Source organism: Saccostrea echinata, unplaced genomic scaffold (genome assembly GCF_033153115.1).
Source record: "Saccostrea echinata isolate AGI-Se365-2 ecotype Australia unplaced genomic scaffold, CSIRO_AGI_Sech_v1 ptg000012l, whole genome shotgun sequence".
Taxonomy (NCBI): Eukaryota; Metazoa; Mollusca; class Bivalvia; order Ostreida; family Ostreidae; genus Saccostrea; species Saccostrea echinata.
The window spans coordinates 10564017-10582374 of record NW_026889761.1 but is presented as its reverse complement, the minus strand read 5'-3'; the positions used below and the strand labels follow the sequence as shown (position 1 = coordinate 10582374).

Sequence of the window (18358 nt, the reverse complement as noted above, 5' to 3'; positions counted from 1 at the left end):
AAAGAAGTGAGAAAATATTATTATTGAATCAACTTCGTGGGGGCGGAAATTCTAATGAATCTTTACTCGGGATTCAGTGAAAGTTCATGTACCATGTATTTGGTATCGTATACGATTATAGGCTGATACAGCTTCAAAAATGTTTTGAAAAGGGGGGACGGAGAGGTATCAGCAGTAAGATCATATGTATAGTCATAGGGGGCTGCTGTCCCCATCACCACTTTTGAAGAGGGGGGAGGAAAGATTATCTTTGTGCTACCTGAGTATATCAAAGATCCGCTAATTAATATATCCCAAAAATAAAGAATACTCGCAGTTGAATAATTAAAGTTTTGTTTTTCTTTTCAAATATTTCATTTGGCTGACTCCATTCTTTTCTTCTTTTAAGTTTCTGACTATAAGCTTATGCAGATTGGCTGTAATGAAGCACAAATTATTTTACATAATGCTAAGTAATAAGAATTTAGATCTGATGTGCTGATATTTGAATTTTATCTGATATATATTCTATCATGATTCACTGCTTATATTTTTTTTGATTTTGAGGGGGGGGGGGGGGGGGGTTGGGGGGGTTAAGACTATGGAGGTTCAAGTCTATATGGCAGATCCTATGTTTACCACAGAATGAAAAAAAAAATCAAATATCTACAGTGTACATAGCCAGTGTCACTTTTATAATATTGTTAATTCATCCCCGAATAGGACTAGTACTAAATATATTCATGAATTGAACATAAATACAGTGGGGGGGGGGGTCACTAATTATATTAGTCACATCAATAATTAATTATGTAATTCTGCATACTTTGTAAGCACATAATTTTTATTTCAAAGAGAGATTGACGAATTTCATTCATAAGAAAAAAATAGTACTAGACTTGCATATATATTTAATTTCTTATTAATTAGAATGATATAAATTGATTATTGCTTCAATGGGGACAATCTAACTGATCATGGCCCCCGTACCCCCTTCTTCTTCAGTACGTTTTTCTTCATAATCATACAACAAATATTTGACACTTTACACATGGCACATTGTGCTTTGCCGTCAATAAATCTGAGTGATTTGAAGTTTCATTAGAATTCCCGGGCCCGCGAAATTAGTTGGAGAATATTTTCCAGCTTTTCTCGTAGAAATACTACGATATATAAATTTATTAAACTATTGTGCATATCTTTTCATTGTTGTGTGTCGAGCTAATTACATCGATATTTTTAATTCTCATGCTTATATCAATATTTTTCAAATCAATATTTTTTTAAGACGATATATCTTTTAGCAATAAAATCCATCATACAGAAAAGACGCTTTAAATTATGTGAAAATACCCTGTTACAATGCAACATATAAATGAAAATAAAAAAAATCATAACAGATTATATGCTGATAAGACAGTAAAAAGTAAGACAATGTAAAAAAAAAAATTAACACAAGTGTAGAGACTATTACGCTTCCGTATAAATGCAAATATTATAAAAAGCAATATTCAGTTGCAAAATACTATATAATCAAAAATGATAGATCAATGTAGACTTCTCACCTCAAGCGTTATAAAATAATATTTAAAGTGTTTGAGGGTTACTGAGATATTCAAAGAAAACTGAAGTTGTAATTATATCTACAAGAATTCATCATGTAGATTTTTTTCTTTTCAACGAATAGTTTTACCGGGGGAGATTGGATATCACTTGTTAATGGTGGCGGGAATTGGGAAATGCGTACAACAGTAAACCTTACTAAACGAGCTGATACGGGTATGATAAACACATCCCCAACGTCCGCTATGCCTGCCATTGTACGACTTCAGTATGGATGTGATCACAATATCACGATACCTGGTCAGTTTTTCCTCTCTACACAATCAAATTCAATACCTTTAGGCTTACCAAAGCAAAGATGTATCAAAAATTGATTCTTATTTAATATTGTAGTCTTCGACAAAGATAATGACGTTATTAAATGCAGATGGGCTAAATCTTCGTTACGTGAATGCGGTGGTGTTTGTTCCTCATTTCCACATTCTTGGTTATACGAGGTAAGGAAAATCAAATGATGCTAACAAATACTTAAATTTCATAAATTGACCCTTATGAATAATGACGTTTAATAATATAATAAGATTATGACCCTTTTCTTTTACGAAGTAAAGGGTTGAGAGCATATATATATATATATATATATATATATATATATATATATATATATATATATATATATATATATATATATATATATATGCCATGACTGTAGGAATGACTTGTAAATTATGTATATTAATTATCAGAAATGTGAGATTCGCTACTCAGCAGTCTATAAGATAGGATGGTATGCAGTTGCAATACAAATAGAGGATTTTGCCTCCGAGAATTCAACAACACCACTGAGCAGCATACCTCTTCAATTTTTAATAAAAGTTTTTCAGTCATCAAAGAAATGTAAAAACAAACCTGTGTTTTTACCACCTACAAGAGCCAATGGTGCGTGTGTGGGAGTGTCCTATCATTCAACATGGAGTGAGAAAATAATTGCTAAAGCTGGAGAAAATGGAAGGTAAGACATTTTCGTACATATAATTTCATGTACATCATTTTCCATATATAATTGGCTTTAAATGTACTGAAGAATTGTATCGTTTTTTTTTTTTTTTTTTTTTTCGAAAGAAGTAATGAGCTATGAGAACCCTCCTTTTTCTGTTTTAGATTTAAAAAAAGAAAGGAGAGCAATTCAACTTTAAAATCCTCTTTCTAATTCATTTAACCTTAATCAAAGTTAAATTTAAAAAAAATGATTTCTTTCATTCTAGCATTAGCGAGATTAACACTGTATCCCCTACTGGTGTAAAGAAGTCCAATCTTAGTCGTTATGACAACTCAGGACATGAGTGGTACGTGAATGTCACGTGGTCTCCGAGAGCCAATCAAGCTGGAGAACATCCTTTCTGCTATACTGCAAGTGATACCGATGGGTATGTCTTCAACATTATCACTGCTTAAAATTTTTATTAATTTTAGGAAATATATACATAAAATGACTAAATTCCATAAAGATTTGATGAAAAAATGTGAATAAAAACAGAAAATACTTCAGATAAACTTAATTCTTTTCACAGATTGGTTTCAGACAGAATTTGTATTGAATTGCTCGTCGGAGGTAAGTCTATAAGAAACTGAATATCAGAACATGTCAGGGTATGCTGTTACTGGACACTTTAAGTATCTTATATTTCACAGCATAAATCAAACATCTATTTCTTCACGGAACATCAATTACAACTAGCACGTCAAAAATATTCACTTTTAATTTCTTAAGATATCACCTATTTCATGATATGAACTCAACAATTCGAAATTTTGATAATTGTTAAATCGATTTTCTATTTTGATTGAATCATTGATGTCAGAAAGTCAATTTTAGATGTCAAGCAGTTATTATTAATTTGAAATATTGAAATATTATTTTTTTTCATATCTAAAACAGAAGTCGATTTTTTTTTTCTAAAATGAGATCACCGGAAAAATAATGATGATTCGTCTGAAAATAATCATATAATTGTCGTATGTTATACAGTTGCACCTCCAAACATTGTTTCTTACATTCCATCCAGTGATGTTTACCCAACGCTGGATTCATTTATAATATATTATGACGCACTGGTATGTCCTTCCAAGTATTGCTGAATATTTATCCTTAGGTCTACATCCAAATTTTAAAGTGTTCCCAGTCTAAACAATTTAATTCTATCCGTTGACATGTAATTTTCTGTAGATTATATATTTTTGCTCGTTTCAATTACAGTAATGGCACTGTAAATAAAATAAAAAGAATTCATAACAGTAATTTTTTTTATGATATCAATTTAAAAGTATGCAATTCAGTTCATGAAAATATTTAATAACGAGATTGATAACTTATCAGATGTTTTAACATATTTTAAATGTATTTTAGTTTGTGCGACCGACGCGAACGACATATTTTTATATATTCACACGAAATAACGTCCTTGTCTCCAAAATCGATGTCTCACGGGACTGGTTAGTCACATATCCTGTTGTATCAGATGCCTCTGCTCGCTTGAAATTGGAAATACCTGTAAATTTTATACTACAGGAAAAGGAATTTTACTACATAAAGATGGACCCTGGTGAGTAGATGAACATTCTTAAATTACTGGAGTTTGAATTCACAATTCCTTAAGTTGGATCAGTGGAATGATATGTGCATTTTGATAACTTATTTTACATGCAGGAATTGCAAAAGGTACTGTAGGATGTGGTGCTGAATCATCTGCTCTTTGGAATACTAGAGATTGGACGTTCCGTGTTCGTAAGTAATTTTAATTAAAATAGCTTTTTTACAAGTCTGTATCCCTGTATATATAAATTGCTTTAAATCAATATTACCTAAGCCAAGAAGGCTGATTCGAGATTCGAAATACAAGATTCGAAATTCGAATTTCGTGAATCAAGATCTAAATTAACCAATCAGTAGGCTGATTTCAGATTCTATTACTCCCCTTTGCTAAGTTTTAACTATCAAGGCATTGCAACTGTTTGGGTTTTTTTTTTTATTTATAATGAGTAGGTCATTTGATTAAGGTCAAGATCTAGTAAATGAAAGATGCCTACAGATTTCTCAGATTTGAGAAATAAATTCCTTAAATGATGCTTTATAACTTTAGCTTGGTCAAATAAGGTGTTTCGGGGCATAATTTGTAGGTAAACAAGACAAAAGAAAATCATATTTTAAACTGTCATTTTCAATGAAAAATTAAGTAAACCAGTCATGAATACGGGTGTTTTTTCCATATCAGACAAAGGAAATGTATCCAGATTGCCTAGAGTCTCTCAGAAAACGGTAATTTGTATGTTCTTGGCCTCTTCTTTAAAATGAAATTAAATTGAATATAGGTATCGGGATTACTTTTCACATGATTTCAAATTGAATTCCATGAAAATACTTTATTTTCTACATAATTCCATTAGAGCCGAAAAGTACGGGAAAAAGAAAGTAGGAATTGATTATGACGTCATAATGGATCTAGCACCAAAAAGTTAGTCTAAAGCCATTTACTAGATCTTGACCTTAAATTACAACGAAAAAATAATGTTATATGTATCAAAACGAAATAAAAATTAATGTTAAGTTTTGTTGAGCATAGTATGCATAAATTCTTATCATGGCCTGCTAAACATAGCAATAGATATATATATATAAATAAAAATATCATATAGTTTGAAATCGGATATATATATATATATATATATATATATATATATATATATATATATATATATATATATATATATATATATATATATATATATATATATATATATATCAAAAAAAATATCACAACACCGAAATAAACTCTACCGGTTTAATTTTCAATCTTCAGGAGTTTGACAACATATTGCTTAGTTACACATAAATACAAAATCAATATTCTTACTGTGACGTCAAAAAGCGCTAATGTGAATTTATGCATTAGTAAAGTTAATTATGACGTCATGACATAACGTAAGAAATTTAATACGGGAAATTAAATTTTCCATACAAATAATACAGATATAAATTGCGGGAAAAAAGTATATATCTGATACAAAATATAATTATGTAGCATTTAAAACAGGTTTATATCTGTTAATAAAAAGTTTTTCTTTGGTTTCACGTTCTTTTTTTGTTTTATTAACAGATATAAACCTGTTTTAAATGTTACATAATTATATTTTGTATCAGATATATACTTTTTTCCCGCAATTTATATCTGTATTATTTGTATGGAAAATTTAATTTCCCGTATTAAATTTCTTACGTTATGTCATGACGTCATAATTAACTTTACTAATGCGTAAATTTACATTAGCGCTTTTTGACGTCACAGTAAGAATATTGATTTTGTATTTATGTGTAACTAAGCAATATGTTGTCAAACTCCTGAAGATTGAAAATGAAACCGGTAGAGTTTATTTCGGTGTTGTGATTTTTTTTTGATATACGACTACGTGTGTGGATTTATATTATATATATATATATATATATATATATATATATATATATATATATATATATATATATATATATATATATATATATATATATATATATATATATATATATATATATCAATTAACCCTAATGATAAAGGAGAAGAAATAAAAATTAATGATATGAAATTTCAAAGACCCTCTCCACAATGCACACTACTATAAAGGTACTTTTGTGTAGTTTGACTGATCCAATAATTTGAATTCCAGTAGAATAAATTGCAATCAAGACTGTATTATATAATTTGTAATAGACCAATCCACACTTTGCAATAGGGAAAACAGCAATGTTTCTCTTCTTTACACCACAAAACCTTTCGGCACGGTGCGATAAATTCACTGTGTTTAATTTTTTCTTCCAATGTACGGGGGCCCCATCCTTGGGCAATCAAAATACAAGATCCAATGATTTTTTTTAATCAAATGACAAAACTGAGCGTTACCAATACTAGTGTGAGATGGCAATCGAATCTTGTGACGGGTTAATTTAGATCTTGAATCTCGAAATTTGAATTTTGAATCTCGTATTTCGAATCACGAAAAAGCCTTCTGGGCTTTCGCACAATGTAAATATATAAGAATATTTATTTCCCCGTCATGGAATAATCTGTGGCAAATAGTTTTATTGTCTGTCTCTCCGTCTGTTTGTTTGACTGTTTATCTGTTTGTTAATTTGTTTTTCTGTCTGCAAAAAGTTAAATCTTCCCGATAACTTTTGAATGGTTGATTCTAGGGCTTTCATAATTCAACTGAGTTTTATTGTGACAAGTCCTTTCCTTGGGTACCGACATATTTGACCTCTTGACCTTGGAGTTTGACCACCTTTTGCAAAATTTCGCAAACTTTAACCTTGGTCATATCTTTTGAACAGTTAGTGTTAAGGCTTTTATATTTCTTAAGTGTATATATTTTTGGAGTACCAACATTATTTACCTTTTGATTTTGACTTTGGAGTCTGACCAGTCACCTACTTTTGAAAAAATTAACTTTGGTCATATCGTTTGAACGGAGAATGCTAGGCCTTTCATATATCACAAGTGTATTTTTGTGACGATAATATCTTTCTTCGGGTACCAACATTTTTGATCTTTTGTTCTTGATCTTTTAGTTTGACTGCTTTAAACTTGGCCATAACTTTTGAATGATGGGTGCTAGGGCTTTCACATATCACATGTGTATTTTCTGTGACGTGAACCATGCTTTAGGTCTCAATATTGTTGACCTTATGACCTTGACCTTTAAGTTTGACCTATATTTAAAAAAAAATTGTCCTTGTCTGTATATTTTGAACGGTTGGTGCTAGGACTTACCTATTCCATCTATGTATTTTTTGTGACAAGACCTTTTCTTTGGAACCAATTGCAGTAGTTTTTACCTCAAGTCCTTGTCCTTGGAGTATGACCTACGTTGGGAAAAAACATTAACCTTGATCATATTTTCTGAATAGTTGGTGCTACGGCTTTCATATTTCACATGTACATTCCTTGTGACAAGACCCTCATTTGAAAAAAAAAATTAACCTTGGCCTTGAGCTGCCATAAGAGGGCATTGGTGTTTCACAAACACTTCTTGTTATGAAAAAGCAATGACGTCGTAAATATTAAAAGGTCTCTTATGATTTTTTAAATTGAATGCTTGGTTTTACGATTGTACCTTTCTTCAACAGGAGATGTGACACCTCCAGTAATAAGTGTTTGCTCGTGCAATCCTAATGTTACAAATGGAGACATAACAATTAAATACGAATTTAATGAGGATGTAACTGTCAATTGCACACTTCAAACATTAACAAACTTCTCTAATGTGTACTGTACCAATTCATCATGGACAGGATTGTCTTTGTCGGACGGGGTGTATACTTTAATCGTACAAGGAACTGATACGGAAAACAACGCAGCTTATCCAAAGTCAATTAGTTGGACTATTGGTAACTACAAATTTAACGTTGGTACATTTGCTTTTTGCAAGTACATTGTATTGCATTGTAGATTGTACACAAACTAAGTGATAGATGTTAACACCTTACAAATCAGAGTCCCTTTTCACAAAAAAATCTTACGACTAAGGTAAAAAAATTGACAATCCTGTAATTTTTTTTGTTTGATAAAGCTATTTACTTTTTTCTGAGATATTATGTTTAATGTAATCATGTAAGGTTTTTGTGACCTACTTCAGATTAAACACTTGTTGAAGAATGGGAAAATTTTTGTCTTAGTCGTACAATATTTTGTGGACAGGATCACAGTGCATGTACACAAGGGATCAGTTTCAACGTTAATATTTCATTAAAAACGTTAGATTTATATGTCTTTTCATTAATTTTGTTAAAGGTATGCACTCTTATTTCATCTTGTTTAATGACTGTGAAGATTAGAACATTGTAATCAAAGTTTTACTTGATTTGGTCATTTATATATCCGCGCAGTGTCAGTAACTTTATCATTTTGATACTTTTAACTTTTTTTATTAATAAATATTTTTAATATTTTCAATTTTGATTTCTAATTTTAGATAGAACTGGACCTTTCTTGCAGTTGACAAACACTCCAGGGAATCTCACCAATAGACACAAAGTCACATTTCAAATAACTTGCAATGAGCCATGCACACTGATATGTAGTCTAGGGAAAACTAATGCGTCTTCCTTCTTTACAAATTGTTCCCAGAGTATTAGTAGATATCATACCATCTCTAAAAAATTGGTTGACAGTACTATTTATACTTTTCAAGTCAAAGGTGAAGATAAATTTGGAAACGTGGGAAATATTACAGTATTTCAGTTCACAACAGGTAAGTGAGTTTCAATGCAATTTCTCTCTTATCTCTGAAGATAACTGCAAAATTAATCTAAAATTGTTTGTTCCAAGAATGTAATGTTCAAGTTGAATTGCTTACCACTCTTCGCTTTTCAGCGATAATAGCTGTCAAGACATAAATTAGGAAAAGTAAAATTACTTGTACTAAAATACTTTGTTCAAAACATCGTTAAGACTCCCTTGGAAATAGGCGCTATCACTGGTTTTATTCCAAAATATTTATCGTCTTCTTAAATTTTGGTCAATTAACTAAGGTCAATGTTAATGCATTGTGATATGTAAAAATCATACTGTTTCTTTAAATGACCCAAAAATAGGTGGTTTTTGGAATGAAAAAGGTGAAGATACCGTATCGAAGTGATCGATCTCAAAAGAACCTCAAAACAACACAAATCTATGAACATGGTATAAAATACCGACCCGCTGAAATTCAAGAGGTAGAAGCAGGTGCATAGGAAAAATAAGACCATTTTAACAACCATAGAACTTTCGAAGGGTTGACTTTGCAAAAGGTTGTTGTGATTCCTGTAACATCAACTTATTAGTCAGTAGCCTATTTTACTTAAAAATTGATCATACTCAGAGCATGAACTTGCGTATAACAAATGTACTATAATAATTCTCATTTAATTTAGATTATCAGCCTCCATCTATTGGACCCTTAAAAGATAGAACCATAAACTGCACTCAAGAAATAAATATACAGAGAACAGTGGGGCCATCAGTGGAGGATAAAAGCGGCGTCAAAGATTTAACATATATTGATCAGATGATTCCGTCCTGTAAAATAAATAGAACATGGATCGTTGTAGATAATGCAGGAAACCGTAACTCCAGATCTCAAATTTTTACAATTAATTCTGTATTACCACCTACCGTATCATTTCCTCCCGATGCTGTTGTAGCGTGTGGATCACTTACTCAGATTACAGAGGATGTACTGATTCCCTCAATTAACTATACCCATCCCTGTGGCTTGAATATGTCAATAACATACAAGGATCCTGACTTGGCAGCAAATGCTTGTGGATTTACTTTTTATAGAAATTGGTCTGTGAGTGATAGTTGTAAGTTTAGGGTGGAAAGCCACCAGAAAATAAAGATACAAAAAGCTCAGGATCCTATCACGCCCATACGTGGAAACATTACTGATTTGCAGCCAATTTTTAGTTGGACACAAAATTTGAAAACAACAAGATATCAGTTGTATGTTTGGCTTACCAATGAGAAAAGGCCTTCTTCACCAAAATATACAGGATTTCAGAATTGGTTTAAATCCAACAAATTAAAACCAGCCTCAAAGTATTATTGGCAGGTTGATTTTCTTTCATATGATAATGTTACAGAGTATAGTCCACGATGGAATTTCGAAACAAAAGCGTATCCAGACCTAACTGTGATACTGTTAGCGGGTCCACCCATTGCACATTCAGGGGAACATATGGACATCACTTGGACAGTACAAAATGTTGCTCAAGGCAAAATTGCTTCCTCGTGGTATGACGAGATTTTAATTGGATTTAGTACAGAAAAAGCAAATGCACGCAGAGTAGGCAGGTTTTTCCAAAACCAGATACTTTCTAAAAACGATACCTATCACGGAAGAGCAAAGGTAGTCTTATAAACATGTTATGCTTTAGCAATTTGTCAGAAAATGTTAGTATTTATACCTTTAAAAACAGATATCAAATACAATTTTGGCGTTATTTTAACAGGTTTCTTTGCGTGACGATGAAATTGGACAAGCATATATATTCATTAGTGTGGACGTGTATAATTATATACCTGATCTAGACCGACGAAATAATTTCAAACGAAGCGAGCAACCCACACTCGTTCAGCTAACACCTCCTCCAGATCTCGTTGTAAAGCGTGTCAATCTACAGCCATCTACATTCTCTGGTAAGACCTTAAGGAAAATTATAAACCTTTATACTAAAAAAGATGCGTAAATTTCACAATTTGATGAAGAAAAAAAACAACATTACAATTTTGTAATGGAAAGAAACCATTAATAACCGGGATGAGCTATACTTTATTTTCCTAATAAAGTCAAGATTTATTCATATATTAATCACGTTGATATTTATAATTATATTAATAATTTATTTAAATCAACAATTTTTTGCCACAGGTGAAAGAATTCAAATCATATTTACTGTTTCAAACAATGGAGTAGGAGTAACGAAAGCCACAAGATGGACAGATTCGATTTACTGGTCTACAGATGAAAATTTAGGCATTTATATTTTGATGTAGAATTAAAATAAATGTTAAGCAAAGATGTAAATTTTTCGGATCTCTTGCTTTTCTAAATATCTGGATATGTAAAAGGTCAAATATAAACTTTTAAATAAGCATCTAATCTGTTTAACATTTAACGGCATTGTTCTTTACAATAGCTTTAACAGCAGTCTTTTTTAAAACATTTTAAAAGTGCATTATTTGCAAATATTTATTGTGTTAATGAGGTAATTCGTGTTGTCCTTTCATTTTATAAAATAGATAACAAAGACCTCCAATTATTTTCGACTTCTCGACAAGGCAGACTATTCCCTGGACAGCACTATTCCACAACAGCACATGTTTCTGTTCCAAGAGACATATATGGGGTCTTCCACATCATAGTTGAAACAGACCTTTACAGTGACGTGTTTGAGTATCTCAGCAAAGAGAACAATTGGCTTGCTTCTGTAAACATTTCATATATATTTTCATATGGTCAATAAATATCACAAACTCATATTTTTTTATGAATTATGCACAACATATAAATGTGAAGAGTCATTATTTTACCAATAATCTGTTTGTAAGTCGAAACAAAACTTGTTGTCTATATAGTTATATTTATGAGCTGTTTCCTCTATTTTTGAAGAATAATCTCACCGTCACTCTGACTCCTCCTCCTGATCTTTCCGTAATTAATCTTTCAATACATCCGTCATCAAATCTATCAACTGGTGATGTTGCTGAGGTTAAGTGGATCGTAAAGAATATTGGACAAAGAACACCCTACATCAACTCATGGTTAGATGAACTAGTATGTATGGAACACTTACTATGCATTTCATTTCAATTTGTAAATAAATCAAGGGTGTTTAGAAAAGTTGGTCAATGTGTTTAACTAAAAGAAAATCTTTAAGTTTTCAATTTGTGATAAGATGTCAACTTTCATGACTTTAAATTGAAACAATTGTAATTTTCTTGTTTAGCTCGCCGTAGTCGAAGGCTCAATGAGCTTTTCTGATCATGTAGTGTCCGGCGTCCGTCTGTCGTCTGTTAACTTTCCACAATTTTGACTTCTTCTCAAGAACCACCGAACCAGGTTCAACCAAACTTGCCTCAAAGTACATGTATCTTTTGGTAAAGGGGAATATTTTATTTCACATGAAAGACAACACCCTCTTTCAAGATAATTAAGAATTAATGAAAATTTAATGACATCTTTTAAAAATCTTCCTTTAAATTACCAATGGGCCAGAAAAGATGAAAGCAATATACTCCTCCTTGGCACCTGATCCCACATCTGATGGTTTTTAGAGGTCCGTGTTTGCTCTGCTCCAAATTTGTATTGTTTCAATGGACTTTTGAGATTGATTACTGTTCGTTATCTTCATATTTCATGTGAAGGCTTTCATTCCATGATTCAAATTTGTTCAAAACTGTTAATCAAAATTTGTCTCAACTGTTAATCAACTTGTAGAAATATATAACACTATAATTTCCAGTCTTGACAAAAGAAAAGATGTAAGATTTATTTTTTGTGGTATCTCAAAAGCATTTGATAAAGTTTGGCATAAAGGACTTTTATCTAAACTAAAAAATTACGGTATTAGTGGTAACATATTAGGTTGGATTGAAAATTATTTGTGTGATAGACAACAAAAAGTTGTAATTGATGGTTTTTCATCAAACCATGAAACAGTAAATGCTGGTGTTCCTCAAGGTTCCGTTCTGGGACCATTTCTCTTCCTTTTGAACATAAATGATATTTGTGATGATTTAGTTAATAATATACGACTTTTTGCTGATGATACTTCCTTATATGCTATTGTGGACAATGGAGCCACAAATGTATCACAGTCCCTTGCTAGTGATCTTAAACTTATTGATATATGGTCAAAAACATGGCTAGTTGATTTTAATCCAAACAAACTGTTAACCTTGACCTTAGTCGTAAAAACATGGTATATCCCCCTATCAAATTTGGGGAACATGGCCCAAACATAATTCAGAATATATCTCATACCCATTTAGGTCTACACTTTCAAAGAGATGCTACGTGGACATTGCATATACAATCAATTCTTGAAAGAGCTACAAAAAGACTAAACATCCTCAGAATGCTTAAGTATAAGGTTAGGCGGAAAACACTTGTTAAGATATATTTTGCATTTATTAGACCTGTTTTGGAATATTCCGACGTTGTTTGGGACAACCGCTCTGAAAAAGACTCAAAACTTTTGGAAGATATTCAAGTTGAAGCAGGTAGAATTGTCACTGGATTAAGATGTAACTCCTCTCGTTCAAAACTGTATGATGAATTAGGGTGGGATCTTTTACAAACAAGAAGGAAGGTTCATAAATTGATAATGTTTTATAAAATTATAAATGGCTATTCACCTCAATATTTGCATGATTTGATTGAGCCTTATCGCCCATCAAATCATTCCTATAATCTTAGAACCAGAGATGCACAATTTAAAATTCCTCATATTAGAACTACATCATACATGGAAAGTTTCCTTCCATCAACAGTTAAACTATGGAACAACTTGCCAGATCTTATTAGAAATGCTTCTGGAATATCATCATTCAACAGTCTTTTGGATTCTTATTTTTGTTAAAAAAAAAAAAGTAATGAACTATTTCATATTGAAATAAGAAAATACAATATAATATACTGTCAGTTAAGGAACAATGCAAGTAATTTGAAGGCAGACTTAAATAGCCAATGTTTATCAGAAACAACAATGTGTGAACACTATTGATTCTGTTGAAGATGCTAATCATTACTTTTTCGCTTGTTCAAAATATACATCTTATAGAGATATACTTTTTCAAAGAATTCAAAATATTATTGACTGTAATCAGGTTTCTGAACTTGAATTATTATCATATGGTAGTCCTGATCAGGGACTCAATACTAATATACAAATTTTTGAAGCAGTACATGCATATATAGCAGCAACAAAGCGTTTTACTTGAACACTGTCATAACTTTTGTCATTTTTTTCCAAACCGGTACTTCATTGTATTTTTCCCCTTCTTTTTCCTTGCATTTTTTTCAAAATGTTTGTTTAATTAATGTTATGCAGTGTATTTACCTTGACCTTGCTGTAGGGAGAGGTCTAAAATAGGCTATGCCTGCTGCCTAATCCCATTCACTTTATGTGAATGAAATTATGCATAAATAAAATAAAAATTTGTTCAAATCATGAACCCCCCTCCCCACTACTGGAGGAAAAATGTTGTGATAACAAGAAAGAGAAAAGTTAGGTTTTTGGCTCTATAATGCCCTTAAAATTTGATGTTATGATTTTTTTTTTTAATTTGCTTAAATATAAGTTGAAAATATGAATGAGATAAATCTTGAGAGAATTTGGTATAAAGGAGGACCATTCTGGAAATATGATGTCATTAATTTGTTATATTTTCTAGGTTTTAAACAGAAAAAGCCTCAAAAAGACTCATTTAAGGAGTTATTCAGATTCACCGATGACGTTTTATCAATTAACAATAGTTACTTCCATTTATATGTCGACTCGATATATCCCAGTGAACTTGAAATAAAAGACACCACAGAGTCTGCCACATCTGTTTCATATTTGGATGTTTTACTGATTATAGACGATAGAGGCCAACTAACGACTAAACTGTATGACAAACGCGACGACTTTAGCTTTTCCGTCGTCATCTTTCCTTATTTATGTAGTAACATTCTGCTTTCAAAATAAAAAACAATTAGTATGATCCTACTACCTAGAGTTGAGTTTGAACAATTCAGAAAGCATGAGTTTTAATTTCTCACAATAATTTCATTAGAACAATAAAGGACCAGGCAACCAACATTTAAAAATTTCCGCTTAAATCTCAACCTCAAATCTTAGATTTCTGCCTCACCTGAGATTTTCCTAAAACGCCGTGCCACCAACATTTCTGAGATTCGTCTCACGTAAGCTAAGATTTGAGAAATATCTTAGACTTATTCTCGTTGTTATATGCGACCTTTTTCTATAAATGCACGAATTTGTTGAATAAATAATTGAAATTACCTTTTAGTTCGCTGTTTTTGCAATATTTTGGCGTGTAATCACGAAAAAACACAAATCTTCCCTTCCTTCAACTTTTATTTGCTGTTTCGAGTCATTCAACGGAAAGAATTCCATTATGATCTTTGCGACAATAATTATTAACCGAGTCTCGGTAAAATATTCCCTATAGAAGAATAACACCAAAAAAAAAAACATATCCAAATTTTATATTCTTGGCTCGTCTGTCGACATAAACACACGAAAAATATACACCGAGGCGTCACTTCCGCCGGTTGTGACGTTACGTGCCGAAAGATTACAAAAAGTAGATAGGCGGTTCTAGACTATACTTACAGACCGATAATGCAGTTTTCTTTCTTTAATTTTGTTTTGTAAAATGTCAGATATATCTATAACATTTTATTCTTCACAGAAAAAATATTTTAGGTATAAGGACTTTTTGTCCCTATTTAGAATAATTTATTTTACAAAAAATAAAAATCATTTTAAGCGATCAAAGGAAAGAAGTTTACCGCTGAAATAATGATTTAAATACTGCCAACTCGGCGTTAAGAAATAAACACTGAGTATTTTTTTAACCGATCAAATGATCGATATATAGTTCATTTTCTCACATCGTAAATTTTTTTGAGTGTTAAAATTGCAACAGAAAACGTGTCCAGGGGCGGGTAACTTTTGCTTAGTTTAACATGGTCCCAATTTATCAAGAAAATTTCGATACAAATCCAGGTAATTTTAGGTCCACCCCCTTCCCCCGAAGAAAGAAAAACCTGAAATTAAACTATGGACATGTTTAGTAACACAACGCATTTTCCACGACCCCTAGCTGTTGGAAAATGTCAGAGAAACAGAGAAGAGGCTAGGTTCCCTGTGAGAAAATGTCACAAAAAATATATATTCTTCTTCTTAATGTTAGATATAATAACAACGAATAAAGTGAACAATTTACGTCGTTACACTGGAAATCCAAATCAATCTCATATACGCTTGTCAAATGACGATTAACTGATTAATTCCTATTATCATCCTAAATAAAAGTTTCACGGCGTGTTCATTTAATATTTGAAACTAAGGGTCATACTTTTTCTTTTCTTTTCAAAATGTAACTGGTCGTATTAAAAAAAATGCTGTAGGTTCTTGTCGTGATTTATACATGTACTTTAGAATGGTCATAAGTCAAGCTTATTCTTATAAATAATATGAACGGTCAAGGATTTTTGTGTGCGATGCATTGCGAGTGTAAAGTATATCCCAATTCTCAATTAAGAATTTTATAGATTTAGTTAGGAATCAAATTAGACATATTTTCATTAGTGATTAATGAATTGTGATTTGTAAATTATTTCGAAAGCATAGCAATATTTGTACATAGAATTTTAAACAGCATTATTTTAATATTTGCGTATAAATTACACCGGCGAATAGGTACGTATATTGTACAAGTAAAAATAACTACCGGAGAAAGAACAAAGAAGAGGCCTTGGAAGTTTGATATTTTATCTAGTCATATTTCCTTTTCTGTCAATTCCTCAGTTGTCAATATCTGAAAAAGGCAACAAAAGATTTGATGTCCATATAGATGTTACAAAGCTTGGCGATGAGGGCTTAAGGAGGCAATCTACCCACGTGCTTCTTAAAACATGTTTTTCTTCACAATTAAAAGTATTTAAAAACTTAAAATTCAGTGCATTCTTCTCATATTTATTTCAGGTGAACCGTCATTAAAAAGATTTAAAGTCAATTTTATGCAATCAGTAGTTGCAGTTATCAATTTCCCAGTTAGCAAGACTACGATTGATGGTTGGTAGGTTGGTATATTGCAGGCGTTGGGCAGTAAATGTTGGCCCAACAATTGCCTAACGCATTATATGTCGGCGCGAAAGCTGGTCCATCGGTGTTGGGTATGCAATGTTGGGCCAACGTTGGTCCAATGTAGTAAATATTGGCATGAAACATGACCACTATATGTTGGGCATTTGATGTTGGCCCAACGTAGGTTCAACCGAGTAATTGTTGGCATAAAACAAAGCCAATGTGTATTGGGATGTAATGTTGGTCCAAGATAGGGCCAACCAAATAATGTTGACATGAAACATGGCATGTGTGTTGGACATGTAATGTTGGTCCAATGCTGGCCCAACTTAGTATATTTATTATAATGAAGCATTGATTGCATTGGGCTTTCAACGTTGGCCCAGCGTTGGTTCAACGGAGTGAATACAACGTACTTGCATTTATTAACATATACATGTAGGTGATCTGTTAAATACAAACAATAAATTTACCACTTAAGCTCTTTTCGTTAAAATATTATGAACGAGGGATTTGTCATAATTACCCATCTATTAATAATTTACAAGGTATTTTTTAATAAAAATGAAAAATTATCCCAGAACCCAATTCATGAAAAAAAAATAACATATCGTTTAATGATGATTTATGTTTGTAATGATTGTCCGAGACCTTTGCAAATACGTTTTGCACAGTATATAATTTTGTACAATCTATATTTAGCACCATGGAACTTAACGTGCTGAATTTTAGAGCTTCAAATAATTATTTCAGTGGTTAAATCTATTGGCTCAGCAGGTGACTGGCCGGTTTTCTTAGGAAACGGGCATCCTCTGTTTCGTAAACTTGATCACATCTTATCACTTACAACACTTGAACAAAGCATATGTGTCCGTTTTGAAATGCAAGAAAGAAAAAAAATGAATTGTTTTAGCCCTTGAAATGTAAGTATAGTTGTGTGATTGATAGAATTTTATGTCATATGAAAGTTTTAACTTGAGCAATTGAGCAAAGTTTGTAAAATTGAACAAGTTATTTAAAACTTACATATTTCAAAATATGCGTGTATATTTACTAATATTTAGTCTGGTTAAGTAATAACTTATAATAAGTACTATAAGAGACATCATTTTTAATTGGATTAATTAAACTACAACGGACAGGAGAACACTCCAACGTTTACAAATTCGAATTCAGGGACTCTTGTTCTAGAAGAATATTATGTAGTGATTGTAGTGATATGGGACATATCATAGGAGTAATAAATACTACATTTGTTTGGGAAACAAGTTAATTTACCAGGAATTTTCAATTAATTGTGTTTAATGCGTAATTATGGAGATAAAAAGGTTACAGGTCTGGAATTCATATTGTTGAACTAAAATAATTGAATCGCCGATCATTTGCCAACATGTTAAAAAACATTGA

General features: G+C 31.7%; 1 protein-coding gene across 1 annotated transcript in view; it reads left to right on the top strand.

Annotated features, from left to right (window-relative positions):
• The first annotated feature begins 1671 nt into the window (after window positions 1-1671).
• LOC133184985 (uncharacterized) overlaps window positions 1672-18358 on the top strand; it is a 33137-nt gene continuing 16450 nt past the window's right edge. The window contains exons 1-11 of the mRNA XM_061320049.1: window positions 1672-1842; window positions 1936-2039; window positions 2289-2554; window positions 2808-2969; window positions 3114-3154; window positions 7715-7996; window positions 9500-10476; window positions 10580-10766; window positions 10999-11103; window positions 11370-11557; window positions 11740-11904. Coding sequence (XP_061176033.1) covers window positions 1719-1842; window positions 1936-2039; window positions 2289-2554; window positions 2808-2969; window positions 3114-3154; window positions 7715-7996; window positions 9500-10476; window positions 10580-10766; window positions 10999-11103; window positions 11370-11557; window positions 11740-11904 — 2601 coding nt within the window. The 5' untranslated portion in view covers window positions 1672-1718. The remainder of the gene's footprint in view (window positions 1843-1935; window positions 2040-2288; window positions 2555-2807; window positions 2970-3113; window positions 3155-7714; window positions 7997-9499; window positions 10477-10579; window positions 10767-10998; window positions 11104-11369; window positions 11558-11739; window positions 11905-18358) is intronic.